This window comes from Pomacea canaliculata, linkage group LG4 (genome assembly GCF_003073045.1).
Source record: "Pomacea canaliculata isolate SZHN2017 linkage group LG4, ASM307304v1, whole genome shotgun sequence".
Classification (NCBI taxonomy): Eukaryota; Metazoa; Mollusca; class Gastropoda; order Architaenioglossa; family Ampullariidae; genus Pomacea; species Pomacea canaliculata.
The window spans coordinates 19,925,058-19,941,596 of NC_037593.1; the positions used below are offsets into that span (position 1 = coordinate 19,925,058).

Consider the following 16,539-nt stretch of genomic DNA (forward strand, 5'->3'; position numbering starts at 1 on the left):
GAAAGGTATTTCCTCATATAGTAAGAACCTAAGTGTTGATATGCTTTAATTTGAACGAATAATTGTTTTGTAATATTAATACAGAAATACTATGTAACACAGGTATTTGCCAATGATAAGAAGATCATCAAATTCAAGGCACGTGACAACATTGAATCTATCAAAGGCATCAGCGTCCGTGGAGAAGCATACATTTATGAAATCAAACTGCTAAGGAGACTGGTAGGAAGGGATTTTTTTTTTTGTCTTTTCGGTAATGGAATGTCACTGCTGTAGATGAAGGTTGTGAAAAGCGTCCCAAATGGCACATTGATAGAAATATCACAATTACATTCTAATCAAATAGTTCATTTTGGCTTGATTTCATCCAGGAAAACCCCTTTGTGGATCGTCTACCTTGTGTCTTGGAGTCTGGAAGCTGGATAGTCATTCATGGTGCACCACAGGATGACAGCAAAGGGTGAGCCTTAAGATATGTCAGCTACTTTTTGCTATTACTTGAAACGTTTTAATGATTCATAGTAAGCTTTGAAAAAATCCACATTGAATCACAGTGTCAATCCCTAGTGTTCTGACCATTATGAATCACATAATTTCAGATGAAGTAAGATTTGTGAGTTGTTTACACTATTTTCTGCCTATGTATGCATTACACATTCTAATCTTTTCCAATTTTCCTTTTTGTAGATTTGCTATCAACCTGCAGTGTGGCAAAGATCAGTCAAGTGACATTGCATTCCACTTCAACCCTCGATTTCCAGAAGAAGAGGTCGTGCGTAATACAAGGGAAGGTGGTAGCTGGGGCGGGGAGGAGAGAGACCAGCCAAACTTTCCTTTCAAGCCTGAGGACCGTTTCACCTTGGCCCTAGCAGTTCTGGATGACAGAATCAGGGTGAGCAGTCACTCTAACTTTAACAACCTTGATACTAACAACCATGTCCTCTGAGCAGTTTGAGTAAAACACTGCTCTTGATTGCCACATGCTGCAAATCAGAATAAACTGTCTCTCTGGTTATTGCAGGTTTTTGCAAACAATCAGCGCTTTGCTGATTACAAGTTCCGCATAAATCCAGACCGCATATGCCACATCATGTTGGGAGGAGACTGTGACTTCTTTGAGCCAGAGTTCTATTGAGGTTTGTAATTCATCCAGGATAATATTACTATACAGACAATTACAACACTTATGAGTGGAAAGAATCAAAATGTATACAGAATATCTAATCGCAATAAAACATGCTGTGATGCTCACATATATACTAGGAGAGACTGGTTTGCACATTTTATTTGTCAGAAGAGCAGCTGTGATTTTTTTTTTTTACATGGACAAAAGGAGAGATTGTTTTGTACATCTTATCAGACATGAGAGTATGTACAATATGGCAGACCACTTGGAAATACAAGCATGAAGAGAAAGAATTGGCCAACGGTTTACAGTAGTGCAACAGGTAAAACAAGGCACGACTCAGCGCACAGTGCTAACAGGTGTGTGCACAAAGTAAGCTGCACACCTTGGTGCCAATTCATATTGCAAACAGTTCTTTCATTGGCAATGAAAAATAATAAATTTGTGTTCCGTATGATGAAGCAGCTGATGCACAAAGGCTTCTTGTCATTCAAATATTGCATGGGGAAAAATTAAGTCCTTCATGTATTTCTACTGCAAATCAAGGGTTTTTGTTTTTAAATATACATACAAATAAAATTGAGTCAGCAGCATTCAACCCTGTAACATCGTATAAAATTTCATATCACTAGCGTTATTAAAAATTATTATTTTCCACTCACCTGTGGTCTTCCAACAGGCGAAAATGAAGTTCACTGTGTAAGTCACTTGCTAGTTTTGATTATCAGTGTAATCAAACCTCAAGATTACCTTACCTGTGAGTTCCTGCAGTCACACAACATTTTTTCTTTACAAGGTTATAGCCTACAGAAAAGTGCACAGATGGTGAAAAACCAAAAGATTTCACTGTCATAGATCATTTCTTCTTCGGGGGTGTAATGGGTCTACCAGAATTGAGACCTCCATACTGATACTTGGCCTTCTTTTCAGATGGTTTCAAAATCTGGAAAAAAAATTTAAAAAAAAGATCTTTAAAATCTTAACACTGACAGTGCCTGGCATCTCATGGTTTAACAATCTTCATGGCCACTTAAAATCTGTACATTTGACATTACACCCTCCTTGGGGAAAAGTCTCCTCCCTACAAGTGCTGTTGTTTGATAAAAGATCTGGAAGCAGGATGAGAGAAGTCATGACTTACCTGGAAAGAACACATCAGGGTCTCATCGACAGACATCATTCCACCAGCGTTGTCAAACTCTCCACAATAGTTTGGAGCTGAAAAGAGCGTCACCAGCTGTCGTTTTGCAAAAAACTCGTATCCATCTTCCACAACCTGATGGGACAGAGAGAGGTGCTTTTAAAGGTCTCTAAACAGCAATTTTCCAGTTTCTGAAGGTTTCTGAAGCAGTAACCCTCTTGAGGAAAAAAGAGCTGGGGCTAGAATTCAAGAAAAAGAAAATATCACTAAAATGAACATGATTCCTATGAAACGAATATATGCACATGCAGATGCACACACACACACAGGCATTATCATTACCTGGTGAGCTCTGCAGATGAGGTCCAGGTCATGTCTATTGAGAAATTTACTGACAACATCAGCACCAAAGGTGAAGGACACGCCCCTGTCATTTTCCCCCCATCCCTGCACATCCTTGTCAGGGTCAGACCACAGGAGGTCACACAGAAGTCCTGTCAATTAAGATGGTATTTAGATATTTTATAGTGACTAAAGCATCAACAGTTTAAACTTCCACAAAAATCAAGCATACTATATATTTTGGAGATCAAGCTAGTGAGTTCTAAGAATAGCTTGGAGTCTTACCTGTATCAGGAACATCTGTTGGTCGCATGATTCGTCGAATCTGTTCCATAGACTGAAGATCAGGAGACAAACCTGTGGAAGATCCAAAAGAACTGGTTCTGAATAAGCAGGTGAAATTTTAATCAACTATGATTCTTACTTTATTATAACTTGGTTTTCTTCTGTGCACGTCACATTTTTTGCATTAGTCATAAAAGACTTATTTTTTGCTGTTTCAGGAGACAGAACAGAGAAACAACTACAAATGACGCCATTACACTTCTACAAGTATTTTAAATGTCCATACTGGAACAATACCACCATGAACTAAATGCTGCAGTCCCATATAAATGATATTTGAGCTTTATATTATCAAGCCTTCAGTAAGCTTTCAAATTATGTTTACGTGGTCTACAATATAAACACGTTTGTTTTAGATGGACTTTCTCTCCTGGAGCAACCTTTTATATCCGCAACTGTATACAAGCAGTGAAGAATTGAATGACATAACATGCCAAGCCATATATAATGCACTGGACTTTTAAAACTCGAGCAAGTCAGTGTTATAAAGCAAGCGTTAAAGTGCACTTCTAAATGACACTTCTATGTCTTTAGCTGTCTGATATTTTTTGGTGCAGTTTATGAATGTGGTGACATCAGTGTAATCTTGCATGATACACAATAAAGAATTCATTTAAATGTCTGGTAGGCAACCCAATTTATCTGCCACTTTTTACCCTTGATTGAAGGCTGTGTACTTTTGTGCTTTACATGCAGAATTATTGTATCTAAAGTGTTTCTGCGATGTGTTGATGCCAAAGAAATGATTTATGTTAAATAAAGACTTTAAACATAACACTTGTCTGTACATTCTTTCCACATAGGATCACGCAAAATCTCCCCTTACAACTAGCACCTTAACAAGCTTCACAAATACTCAACCCTGAAAACAGCAATATCAGTGAGAGGATTTCTGCTACAGACATTCTTTCTTAATCATGATTTCTTCAAAATACTAGTCCTTATGCGTGACCATTGTCTTCATGCAACATTTGTTTAATCTTGAATCTAGTTTTTTTCATTTTACATTTCTTTGAAGTCTCTTCATTCTTTAAAGAATGTTAAAGCAGCAAAAAGAAAAAATTCCATCTATTTTTTCTGAAACTTTCTGTGCTGAATCTGGATACTTGCCTCCATGGCAGCAGAAGATTTTCTCATCAATAATGGCCGCAATGGGAAGACAGTTAAAGCAGTCTGTAAATGTTTTCCACAATTTGACATTGAAGCGCCGCTTACCTGCAGTTGAAGAAATAAAGTTAAGCACTAAGCATGTATATGGTTTTAAAGATATCAAGTGATGCTTTTACTACTTCTAACCCAACTTTTGCCTCTGTTAGCAATGATATCCACAACAAATAAGCACCCAATAAAATTCAAGCATATTTTCAACCTGGGCTTGTATTCATGGCCACTGTCAATGTACCCATAGGCAAAACTGCTTTAACTTGGTCAGGAACTTGTTAATTCAAGACAAACTCCAGATTCATGAACCACCAAGTATGTGAAATTACTTAGCTGATTAACATTAAAGGAACTTTCTGCAAGTGGATGAGATTGTGCATGCATTGTTTGGCCAAGGGTGATGCAGAAAGCCTAAACAAAGACATCTTGAAAAATTGTCAAACCTAGCTGTTAAAAAGTGAAATTTATTTATTCTGACTAAATGATGTTCCCTTGCAAGCACTAGAAAGCAAAAAATGTTCATTTATTTTTATTTGGAAACAAAATAACCAACAGAAAAACAAACCAAGGGCATCATACCGATTGTGATGTTCAGTCTTATTTTCTATGGTGTCTGCTACACTCTTGAATTTCATAAAGTGAAACCAAGCAGTTCTGTATCCGTCCACTTTATTTGTTAGGTTTAGAAAAATTATATGTTCATTTCAGTTGAACTAAATCAGTCACAACTTTCATCATATGCACCATGCATGAGAAAAAGTTATCATAAAAGAACCAAGAAGAAAAATTTCCTCCTGATAAATGATTTGGGTAGGGTTACCCTGAGTCTATAAACTCGGGATTTTTGCCACTACTTTTTGATTGCTATGCTTCATGAATATGACCCCTGATAATAAGTGGAAATGTGCTCAGCAAATTCTGTTGTTATTATGGTTTACTATAGTGTCATCCTTTCCCCCAAGGCTTGTATTTTTTTTGTTGGCAGTCTTTGGTGCACTAAATTCAATTATAATTATTGTAACAAAAACACCATTTATAAATAAAACATCACCATGGCTTATGATACTATATCACTTTGGAGCTAAAACTAAAGACAGATTCATGCACACACAAGCTTTCCCCTCCCCTACTTCCACACATGGACCTATCTGTAAAAGCCAAGAGGACTGTGGCATCTATTAATTAGTCTCTGCAGCATAATTAGTGAACCTAAAACATCATCAGTGCATCTGATTTAGAAAATAACTAATGTCAAACAGACCACAGTATGTCCATTAAAGAAAACTGCCAGAAAATAACTAGTTCTGTAAATTGCTTTATGAAATATGATCTTACCATAAAATATTTTGAGTGATGGAATGATGGACTTCAACAGTATTGCTAATTTATTAAAGAAGGATTGAACAAATGGCTCACAGTATGTCACTGAACAAAAATGCCAGAAAATGAAAATGTATCTGTTAAAACATTTGGTACAGATCTCTTCTATTACCTATTTATCATGTAGGTGCTTAAACATACTCAGTGTATTAATTGTAGCTGTTTAAGAAAGAAAGCCAGGTGTTACTGAGTGGAAGATATCAAGATAATGTATACTTTAGAAGGCCTGTCATGGTTCTATTTAAAAAAATTAACAGCAATAATATGAATCCAACAGCAATAATATGAATCCAAACTGTGAGTACTATCCATAAGCTAATTTTTTTTTACAAACCGCAAACTTTCAAATGCTCACAATGAAGGAAAAATTGTCATATATAAAGAAAAAATAATTCTATGTTTTCTATATAATAGTATTTTTTCTAAATATTTATCTAAATAAAGTGATTATTTGGCCCATACTTGAAAAACACAGAAAGTATGCTACTCACATTCATCATAGAAGCCATAGATGCGATTGATGCTAGCACACTCATGGTTTCCTCTCAAAAGAAAGAAGTTTTCAGGGTACTTAATTTTGTATGCCAGTAGCAAACAAATAGTTTCCAGAGACTGTTTGCCTCTGTCTACATAGTCCCCGAGAAAAAGATAGTTGGACTCTGGAGGAAAACCACCATACTCAAACAGCCTTAGCAGGTCTGTATACTGGCCATGAATGTCTCCTGAAACAAGCAGTTCCATATAGATAAAAATAAGTTTTGTTTTCTGCATAATCCACATGGCCCAAGAACCTTTATGACTGCTGACCAAAAGTGATCAGTTTAGAATAAAATTATTTTCTAATTTTTCTCATTTTCTAATTGCTTTATCATATGGTCAAAATAAATAAATTTACATAATGTCCACACATTTTTAACCGACTGAAATCACAATTTCATTTTTGGGGGAAGTTCATATTTTAGCTTAAGCTTAATGGTCAATGCAGACAGCATTCGTGTTAAATTTTGAAAATTATGCACATTAATTGTGTGACTGACGTACTTATCAACCTTTTGAAGTCGCGCACGCAAAATGTATATGTTTACACAATAGGTACAACAGAACTTAAAAAGATGTACTTCCCGAATATTTACTTCCTGAATTAATCATAGTAAACAGACTCTTGTTAGAGCTGCAATCATAGTTAAATGGTCTGTTTAAATTAAACAAATAATGCATTTTCATGGCTTAAAATACATGAGATCTTACCACAAATTTTGAGGGGTGCCTCGAGTTCCAAAAATATAGGCTGACTTAAAAATATCTCCCGGGATTTAAGGCACAAGCCTCTCACTTCTGACTCCGTCATTTGAACCGTCTTTCCCGGTCGACATCCACGGACTACAGAACAAAGCAAATCAAAGATATACAAATATAAAGTGTAAAACCTCAGAGACTTTTTTTCATTTAAAAATGTTACACAGATACACTCAGCCGCTTGCTAGCAAATCACATCAAAACAGTCGAAAGTCACCCAGAACTGGCGTACCCAACCCGTTGCCGGTGGTAACAAATCAACCAAGTCTGACGACTGCCTTCGACATATTATAACAGACACTTAAAAGTTCAAGCAACAAATGTTTCAAATGGAGTATGGTTGGTTTTCAAACCTTCAAGAAGTCTGTTGATTAGACTGTCCACATTCAACTCTGGTTCCGCCATTTTTGCTAAGATGTGTGTGACGTCAGCATTCTGTGATGACTACACAGCGCCGTGTAGCGTGAGGCTAAAAATAGACCATGAAAACATTGCGGGTTATTGGAGGGGCGGGGCTTTGACCTAAAGATGACCCACACCGAAATGTCCGTAGCTCGAGATTTCCAAATATAATGTGCAATCTGTATGTTATATTTTTCAACATAAATGCATGTCCATTCAGTTTTGTTTTTTTTGACGTCATTGATCCTGACCTGCAAATCCGAAATTAACTGCACATATTTGACTGCACTCCTCGGGTCATTCAGTGCCATATCATCAAGTTGACTATGACAACTTTTTCTTTTATTGGACTGGTACGTGTAGTAAGTTGCATTTTGCATGTGTTTTTGCGTGCATGTTCATAAGAGAAAGGGTGCAATGTTTTCCCCTGATTTTGAAAAGCTTTGATTCTTTAGTTTTTATGGCATAGATACATCGTATAAATCCACAATTATTCTATATAGTTTCCTTCCTATTATTATTAGTATTATTACTTTACTAAAAGCCTTGATTCTTTAGTTTTTATGGTATAGAGACACCATATAAGTCTACAATTATTTTATAGTTTAAACTATTCTAGATCCTTGCTATTATTAGTATTATATTTTAATTTTACTTGACTCTTGAATTATTGGCAGAAAATAAATCTGAAGGGCAGCATCCTTCCAAAAAAGAGAAAACGGAAGCAATGGACATTACAAAAGGGTTAGTAAGGCACAGTAAAGAAAAACACTTGTCAGGAGAACTAGTTTCACATTAATATGTAGCTTGCAATCTGTTCACAACAGGCACACATGCAAGTATTTACAGGAACAATCTGTACTGTAATCCCCTACAAACAAAAAAATGTTGCATAAAATAGATGGGTGGTGCATTAGGAATCAGGAAAGCTAAATGGACCCCTGTTTAGAGATTACACAAAACTGACTGAACAGCTTCATTATAATATGAAGAACTAGTCACAAAATACAGACAGCAGGCTCTGATACCAGATCTTTGAATTATTTCCTTCTGGAGAGACAAGCAACAAACTTCATGTGCACAAATGAAGGTTAAAAAAAAAGGCAGGTTTTTTTTTTTGCATGGACTGTATTCAAACCATATAAACATAAATAAAGCCAAAAAAATCTCTCTCTTGCGTATACAAGCACACATGAAATTTATTAAACCCAAAATAGCTTTCAACATCAGTGTTTATTTTCAGTAAGAAAGTCAAATGAATTTTTTTTTTAAAGTATGAAATAGTGAAAATGGAATAAATGACATTATTTCTTGATATAAACAAATGAAATACTATCAAAGAATGTTAACATTCATGCAAAAATGACAAAATAATGTATTTATATGTTGGGCATCAATTCTTTATGAATTAGCAAGACCATCCAACATGCTTTCCAAAAAACTCCATCACTTAAAATATTTGATAGTGACTTCAAATTTCATAACGCAGTTTGCAGTACAGTGATGGTACAGTATATGGCATATATCATTATCAGTATGTAGCCTGTTATTAAACTATATAAGTAATTCTTTTGAGTATGCCATTTGTATGTTTTCATACTAGCTGAAAGTTGCTGTTTATCTGCTTTCCACAAACAAAATCCTTTGAAATTCTTCAGCCTAAAAAGAAAAAAAAAGACTAGCATAGAATTAACTGAAATATTTCTGATGCTTTGGTCAGGCACTGATTCCTTTGCCTCTTTCTCACAATAGTCTGCTCTACCATATGAAAGCAGACGCAAACTAGGAATGGTCCCATCCTCAGATTGTCTGAAAATGATGGTGTGCATATCACAAAATGGCTGTCAATATGAACATGAGTGATGCATGATGTGCACGTCAGCACGTGTGTGCACTCATAAATGCATGTGAAAGGATTCCTTCATTTAATGATAGGAAAACAAAATTCTGTGGAGACACATTACAATCAAGAAAAAAAGGTACTCAAAGTGAAAACCTATTATTTTTTTCAATTATAAATGCATGGTGCAACAAATTTTAAACCAACAGTCATACTGTTTCACTCAAAAAATAAATTTAATCCAAGTATCCTAAAACAACATGTTTTTAATTACAGTATCAACACACTTTCAATATAACTGGACTACTTTAGACAAATATTTCTGGTAAGTGACACACAATTTACAGAGTTCACTTGTACCACATTTTGTTTCTATCTGATTAGTGATATACAGACAAGTTTGGCCAATATGCTATAATACAGGCAGGTTTGGCTGATATGCTATAACTTAATGAACATAATTCAATGTCACACATCACTGGTTACAAATCTTGCCATTTTCAGGTATAGAGAAAAAAATTCTTCAACTTGTCTCTTTGCTTTTAAACAGCATAGTATTGAAATTGTACTACAGATAAGTGAAATCTGGATTTAATGATTCTTTTGGGAAAGGTCAAACTTTCTTATATTTTAGTACCTTTTAAGTTTTGACATGGTCAGATGACATACATATCCCACCATAAAAAACAAAACAAAACCAAAAACAGAAAAAAATAAAATAACAAAAACAAAAACCATTGTTCAATGACACAGGTCTCTGCATACTATGCAGGACTGGTAAATCTGCAATTACCTGAAACATTAAAATGTTTTCTCAATATTAATACATAACCCCATCCTTCAACAAAACAGTTCATAAAAATCAAAAGTAATTCCAAACACTACAACTTCCTCCCAAGACCAGGAAAAAAAAGGCATTAACTATTGACATTTCTGTCTTGTATAAACTAGCACTTATCCCCATTCTTCTCCTTTTGAGGAAATCAACAAAGTGTAAAAATGGCCTAAGTTTGTGCTTCAAGACCCTTAGACTTGGAGCTCAAAGTACAGCTGAAGCCATACTAATCATTACTGACATAATAATAGCAAGCCTGTCTCCACCAAATGTCTCTTTTAGAGCTAGTTTTTAAATACATGGAAGGCTTTATTTATTGGTTGCTTCATGGGCAGAAGAAGCCTTTATGTTACATTCCAACAAAACTGGAGATCAGCATTTGGTTTTCTAGCACTCTCAATGCATGATAATCTGTAAGGAGTAGTACAATAGTACACAATCTATTTTGCTCAGTTTATAAAGATAAATTCAAGTTTATATAAATTGCAATGCCATTCTGCTTTGCAAATATTTTAAATATGTATCACATTTTGGTAGATGTACTGTACAAAATGTACAAACCACAAAAATAAACACACTTAACATTAACAATATTACTTGTGCACAGAAAGGCACATGACTGACATGTAGCTAAAGTTTGAACAGGTTTGCAAGTTGAATAGTGCCATCACTGCCTGTCTGTATGACTGCCTGCATTCAGCAAGGTAGGTGTATGTGACTGATAAATTGATCAAAGTGAATGCAGATTTCACAGAAAATATTACGCTGAATACAAGTTTCCTTATACAATTTGAAAATGCACAAAAATTTCCAAAAGAACAAATGTTCTAATTCTTCACATGCCTTTACATACATTTGTAATTAACTTCCAATACTTTGAGCAAAAAGCATTTTCACTTCAATGATAGTTCAACATGAACACACAGAATAAGGTATTGAACATCTGAGGAAATGTAGCTCCAAAGGGTTTATTTTTCATTTAAATTCAGGTGACGCTGGAAGGAACTTGAACAAGTTTAGAAAAGTTCTGTTTTAAATATATCCCCCAAACTTCAGACCATAGCTGGGCACGCACTGCACTAATAAACTTCTATAACAGTGCATGAATATTTGATAAATATTATAGAAAACACTCTTGTACAATTTTCAGGCAGAAAATCTCAAAATAAAGTGACATTTTACAAAAATATTATGGTGCCAGGTGTGAAAGAATGAAGCGTTCTGCACTCTCTCTCTGTTTGGGCTTTTAAAACTTCCACAAAAAAGCCTTTGATGCTGGAGGTACAAGGCAGTGACTTCTTCATTTGGATTATGAGACTTCATGAATGTAACTCACCTCCAAGTAAAGTGATGTATGATAATGGCAGGCATCGGAACATGTGCACTATTCTTAAACATGCAAGAATAAAATGCTACCCTTCCCCTTCCCCAACACATGCACACACACACATGCAGAGGAAAATAATAATTTTTAAAAAACCCAAGAGTCACAAAAAAACAACAAAAAGAACTGTGCAGCACTTATGTAAACATAAAAGCTACATAACAAATCAAATTTTGGTTATCCACAAATGAATGTTACATATACTCACACATGCAAAATGTATAACAAAATTATTATTGCCATACATGAAAAGAACCAAAATCACTGTCTAATATACATATCACAACCATGTCACACAGCTTAAAATGCTCCTTTACTAAAGAGAATGAACACCATCGAATGAGCTGATAATCTCAAACTCTTTTGCATCTGAAAATTTGCATTGGAAAAAAAAAGGAGATCCTAACCTTGAAATACATAATATACACAAAGGCGTACAAAGGTCCAAATACTCCCTTCTTTTCCCATACAACACCAATAATGCAAGATGGGTAGGGTCCGTTTTTGAGTACTTCTCGACAACACACTGTATTAGAAGACAGGTTGTGCTTTTGAGTACTTCTCAACAACATGCTAAAGTATATCAGAAGATATTTGACACAAACATGAAAGCTCGAGGTCCTGAAGGGTAATAATTCACATAGCATATAAAAGTACTGAGATATATATATATACACACACACAGAGTTAGGAATGTGAACACTGCAGGATACACACGTCCTGGAAATGCAAGGGAAGGAAAAGAAACATTCATGGGAGTGAGCTACATGATACAAAAATAATTGAAATGTAATTACCATGCAACAGGGGCACTTCTGCTATAACAATCCTGAAGGATGAATATTCTCCTCCTCCTTGCAAAGCAATAATTATAAAATGTTTCTCCAAACACACTTATAACACACCCTTGAATATTGATCTTTACACACTTATTTCATGCAAACAGGACAGATGCTAAAAGCCTGTTTTTAAGTAAGAGTTGGTCCTTTCGCATACAATCCACAATCTCTGCATTACTGCACAAAAAAACCAAGCAGTGAAGTCTCACTGCATTCATGTAACTAGATGACTCAAACCTGTGAGTGGAAGAAAGCCAGGAAAGGCAATCAACATCATGGTCAGGTGTTGCAGTCTGAGAATAACAGAATAAAGTGTTAAGGTGTCAAGCAGTTGAAATTAGAGTCATAACCAACTAGATGCATGCTACATGGAATGACTTAAAACGTTAAAGACAAGCTGACCAGTTATTCATACTTATGACTGCCACATAGCTAATTGTTCTTTCTCCGTACCTTTGAAGGTGCATGAGGTAAACAGTCATGTATTTAAGATAACCTGTAGTCAGTACACATCACCATCTTGGGAGAAACCACAACACATGGTAATAATTGTCAAAAGGTCAGAGCTAAAGAAAAGATGGCCATAACAACCCAAAAAAAAAAGCTTGGACAGTGGTCAAGGCATCAGCCTGAACTGAGACCAATGTACATATTAAAGCTCTTTAGTAGCTATGGCTTCTGAAAATGGGCATTGCTGTTCATAGTATTGTACCCTGATGCTAAGGAAGGGCAGTTATTGAGTCATGGAAGGGAATGTCCAGGGACTGGGATGTTTCTGTCTTGATGTTTACATCTCTTTGGTTCTTTGGGTCCTCCAGATCAATACTCTATATTTATATATATAGGCAAAGAAAAAGTGATCAGCTGTGCAATCCATTTCTGCCTCCAGCCAACCCTCCTCTACCATGATTTGATCACAGTTTCTTCCACCTATTTTCAAGAGTATCTGGTTACACACAGAACTGAATCATGTGTAACCAATGAGCTACCACCGACGGGGGTAGGGGAGGAAATAATGTTAGGGGTGTGTGTGGTGGTGGGGGGAACCAACTCCAAAGGTTTCAGAATCTTAAAAGTCTTATAAAATATATCCGATCTTTTCACCTAGACATTTACATGCCTCTATAATTTTTAATGGCATGGAAGCAACAACAATCAATCAAAGCACCTCACACCTGGTGATGGAAGATGGCAGACTAGCAAGCACCAGTCTATAAGGCATCTTATGAGGATGTCTACATAATGCAATAATCATTAACTATTCATGGCCACCATTATCAAATACCTACCTGACACAAGAATAATAGTATTGCATGCAACCAGTTCTGTATACAGAACAAGAACTTGTATAACAAAGTTAACAACATTTACAAAAATAAAGTATTCCCCAACTGGTGCTTTCTTCAATGAAATTTCCATCACAAAGAAACAGTGGACCAAACTAAAAGAATAATAAAGAAGTATACCTCTTAAATTATCAATAAAACTTGGTTATTGTGCTTGGCCATTTCTTGAACTAGTCAGGATAGGTGTAAAAGACTTAATACAAAAAAATGCAAAAAGTGCAAGCAAATGAAAAAAACGAGGTTAGGATTTTATAAACAAAGCATAAGGAGTGGAGTCTCCTGAATCATATCTGGGTTTGGCAGACGCACCCAGAATGCCGATCTTTGCCTTTTTTTCTTTTAAGAAACAAAAGAATTATAGCAGGTTTTCTTCCATTGTGAAGTCAACAATGCCTTCAGTGAGTGCTAGACAGAAGAGAGAGAGAGAGGTGGGTGGGGTAGGGGAGAGAGATTGCAAATCACCTCATCAGTCAAGGTTAGTAGACATGAAATATGAGCTCGCTCTGGCCAAAGAGAATTGGAGGTTAGTACTGGTGATTTTGCAAATAGCAAATTAAAAAAAAAAAAAAAAAGGAAGAACCCCCTCTCTCACATTCTGTTAAGTTTGATTGCCCAAAAGCATTATTTTTTGACACTTTTTACCCTTCTAAAAGTAAGACAATTTAAAGAGCTGAGGCCGACTTTTGATTAGCCATGTATCAATGGCATCTACTGAATACACAAAATACACACCTATTATTATTTACACCTAATTATTATCTGAAACTACTAAAATACTTTTTTTTAGAGTGAGATCATGTTCTCATATTTCATTTTACATATTGAATTCTTTTACTAAATATGCAGTGTCTCATATTTCATTTTACAGAATGAAATCTTTTACTAAAAATGCATTGTTCTATGGCCTATACTATGACAAATAAATGCGCATCATTAGTGTGTACACATCTTAGGCGCTTGGCATAGCATACTGAAAAGTCTCAAGCAAAAATACAGTGCAAATTAATTAAGCCTTTCTCCGCACTTTAAAGACTGATTGGTGTGGTGTATTACAGCCAAAATATCTTTACAAGAGAATGATTTCCTGAGAGAAGATAGCATGCCTCCAGGCCACAACACTTGACAAATCTCAACTTTAGAAAGTTTTGCACTTACTGGAATATGTTTCTGCACTTCATCTTGAGAATAACTGCACAAGCGCAATAAAGGGAATGCAAGAAAATATTATGGTATCGGTAAACAAGAAATACAAACAGAGGTACAACAAAACAGACAAATGCATGTACAGAAATGCCCAGTTGCTGGTTTTGATTACAAAATATTGAAAAATTCCAGTTTAGTCCATCTTCATAAATTTCTTTTTGACCCTTAAATTTTTCACAAAATATTAAATTACAAGCAAAAGTAATCGACGTAAAAAAATGTCATATTTTAATTACACCTACAGTCAAGGAAAATTAAAGAACAGCTAAGAGCCATTTTATAATATTCTTGACAGCACAGAAAAGTGTCCTTTTATCTTCACAATACACAAAAATGTTATTTGCAGAAGTACTATATAACCACCAAAGTCAGAAATCAATTTCATTATCACATCCAGCTGTAGTTAAGTCTTGAACTTATCAAGATTATCACAAGAAAATGCCAGTTCTGCATAAGTTACTATAAAAAATATTTCCACAATGAGTTATCATGCATCATCTTTAAGGGCCTCCTTAGCCAGACATATATGAAAATGTTTGGAAAAGTTTTACAAGATGACTACATAAAATTTGTTCCAAACTTAGTCACATATTTGACAAAATTTGACTACTGAAGAAGGTACCTCAGTTACAGTCTCCCCTGATGGCAGTAACCATCAACAATGCACAGACAGTAAAAACCTGTAACAGACTGCACTTTTGTGGCAACAGTCACCTGCTGACACTCTGAAGTAAAGAATGTCATAAATTGTATCCAGATCATGACTGACTTTTGTGTACTAAAGTGTCAGTCACAAACACTGCAAGAGATGTCTTGGGTAAATGTCTCTACTTGACATAATATTCACATGCTCGTCAACTCTTCTTGACTGTTCACTTTGCCACTGGCTGACACATTCTCACTGCTGGGGTCCTCTTGGTCAGGTGAGATTTTGCCACTTGTCTCTGAAACAGGACTGCACACCTGACTGTCTGAGCCATTCACAGTGATGATGGACACGTAGGAACCTTTCATTTTGCTTGGAGAATTATCCAGTCCATTGTCAAGAAGTGAGGTGGGGCGAGTAGCACTGCTGGATTCTGGGAAGGGATTATGGTTTGCATTGTCATCATCAATGTCATCTCCATCCATGCCAAGGGCTTGCACTTCTGCCTTTAGCCTCTCCTGAAGCTTCTCGCACTTCTCATTATACTCTTCAAGGTAACGGGCTTTAGCCTGTACACAAGACCTCACAGTTTTTGTAATGTGATACTAATAAAAGTACAATATCTTAATACAAATGTGAAAAGTTGAACAGATTTTTGTGTGAAAAATGAAATGCTCTCTATCATTCACTGAGTCACAAACCTATTAATGTTAGTGTAGACATTTAATGTAAAATGAAAAGCTGCATGCATGTTTTATTTAATGAAAGGAGGGGAGGGGACCCACTGAACCACTTGTATGACTGTTTTTCATATTGTGTCGTTTAGTGCTTAGCCAACAAACTGTCAAATTGTTGTAAATGTTTCAAGAATGTGAAATTAATGATGATTGTTGAATTTGGATTGTAACTGGTTTATTTTATCTAAATTTTTATCTAATGGTGAATACTGAACTCTATAGGTGGCTAGTTTGGTTCTGCTTTGGGTTAAGATAAAGCATTAACCCAACATTAGCTGTTTTAGTTGGAAAGAATGTATGTCACAGGATAGTTTGTGACAGTGTCATAACCTCTTTTCTCACTTTTCCCACAAATTAAGATCTAAGAAGCTCAATGCACACCTGTTCCTTATCACGTTCAGCCTCTTTGCATACTTCTTCTAGTTTCCTCTGTAAATCTTCCTTCCTTTTGGCCAAGATATCTTTCAGCTGCACAGATGCAGAGAATAATTGTCATAGGTGAGATGAGCACAGAAA

The 16,539-nt window shown here is 35.6% G+C and overlaps 3 protein-coding genes across 3 annotated transcripts in view; 1 reads left to right on the forward strand and 2 right to left on the reverse strand.

The window, feature by feature from the left end:
* LOC112563027 (galectin-4-like) overlaps positions 1 to 3,729 on the forward strand; it is a 24,658-nt gene extending 20,929 nt beyond the window's left edge. The window contains 5 exon segments of the mRNA XM_025236715.1: positions 103 to 222; positions 372 to 460; positions 688 to 892; positions 1,022 to 1,136; positions 3,113 to 3,729. Coding sequence (XP_025092500.1) covers positions 103 to 222; positions 372 to 460; positions 688 to 892; positions 1,022 to 1,135 — 528 coding nt within the window. The 3' untranslated portion in view covers position 1,136; positions 3,113 to 3,729.
* LOC112563028 (serine/threonine-protein phosphatase PP1-beta catalytic subunit) lies at positions 1,269 to 7,285 on the reverse strand. The gene is made up of 8 exons (XM_025236716.1): positions 7,145 to 7,285; positions 6,744 to 6,875; positions 5,987 to 6,217; positions 4,065 to 4,169; positions 2,895 to 2,966; positions 2,610 to 2,761; positions 2,268 to 2,402; positions 1,269 to 2,069 (listed from the first exon to the last, which is right to left on the reverse strand). Exons 1-8 carry the CDS (start codon positions 7,194 to 7,196, stop codon positions 1,983 to 1,985), a joined length of 966 nt encoding a protein of 321 aa, XP_025092501.1. The 5' UTR covers positions 7,197 to 7,285; the 3' UTR covers positions 1,269 to 1,982.
* A 1,286-nt stretch (positions 7,286 to 8,571) lies between these two features.
* The window catches only part of LOC112563029 (1-phosphatidylinositol 4,5-bisphosphate phosphodiesterase classes I and II-like), a 58,258-nt gene continuing 50,290 nt past the window's right edge, over positions 8,572 to 16,539 (reverse strand). Inside the window, 2 exon segments of the mRNA XM_025236717.1 lie at positions 8,572 to 15,855; positions 16,405 to 16,491. Coding sequence (XP_025092502.1) covers positions 15,484 to 15,855; positions 16,405 to 16,491 — 459 coding nt within the window. The 3' untranslated portion in view covers positions 8,572 to 15,483.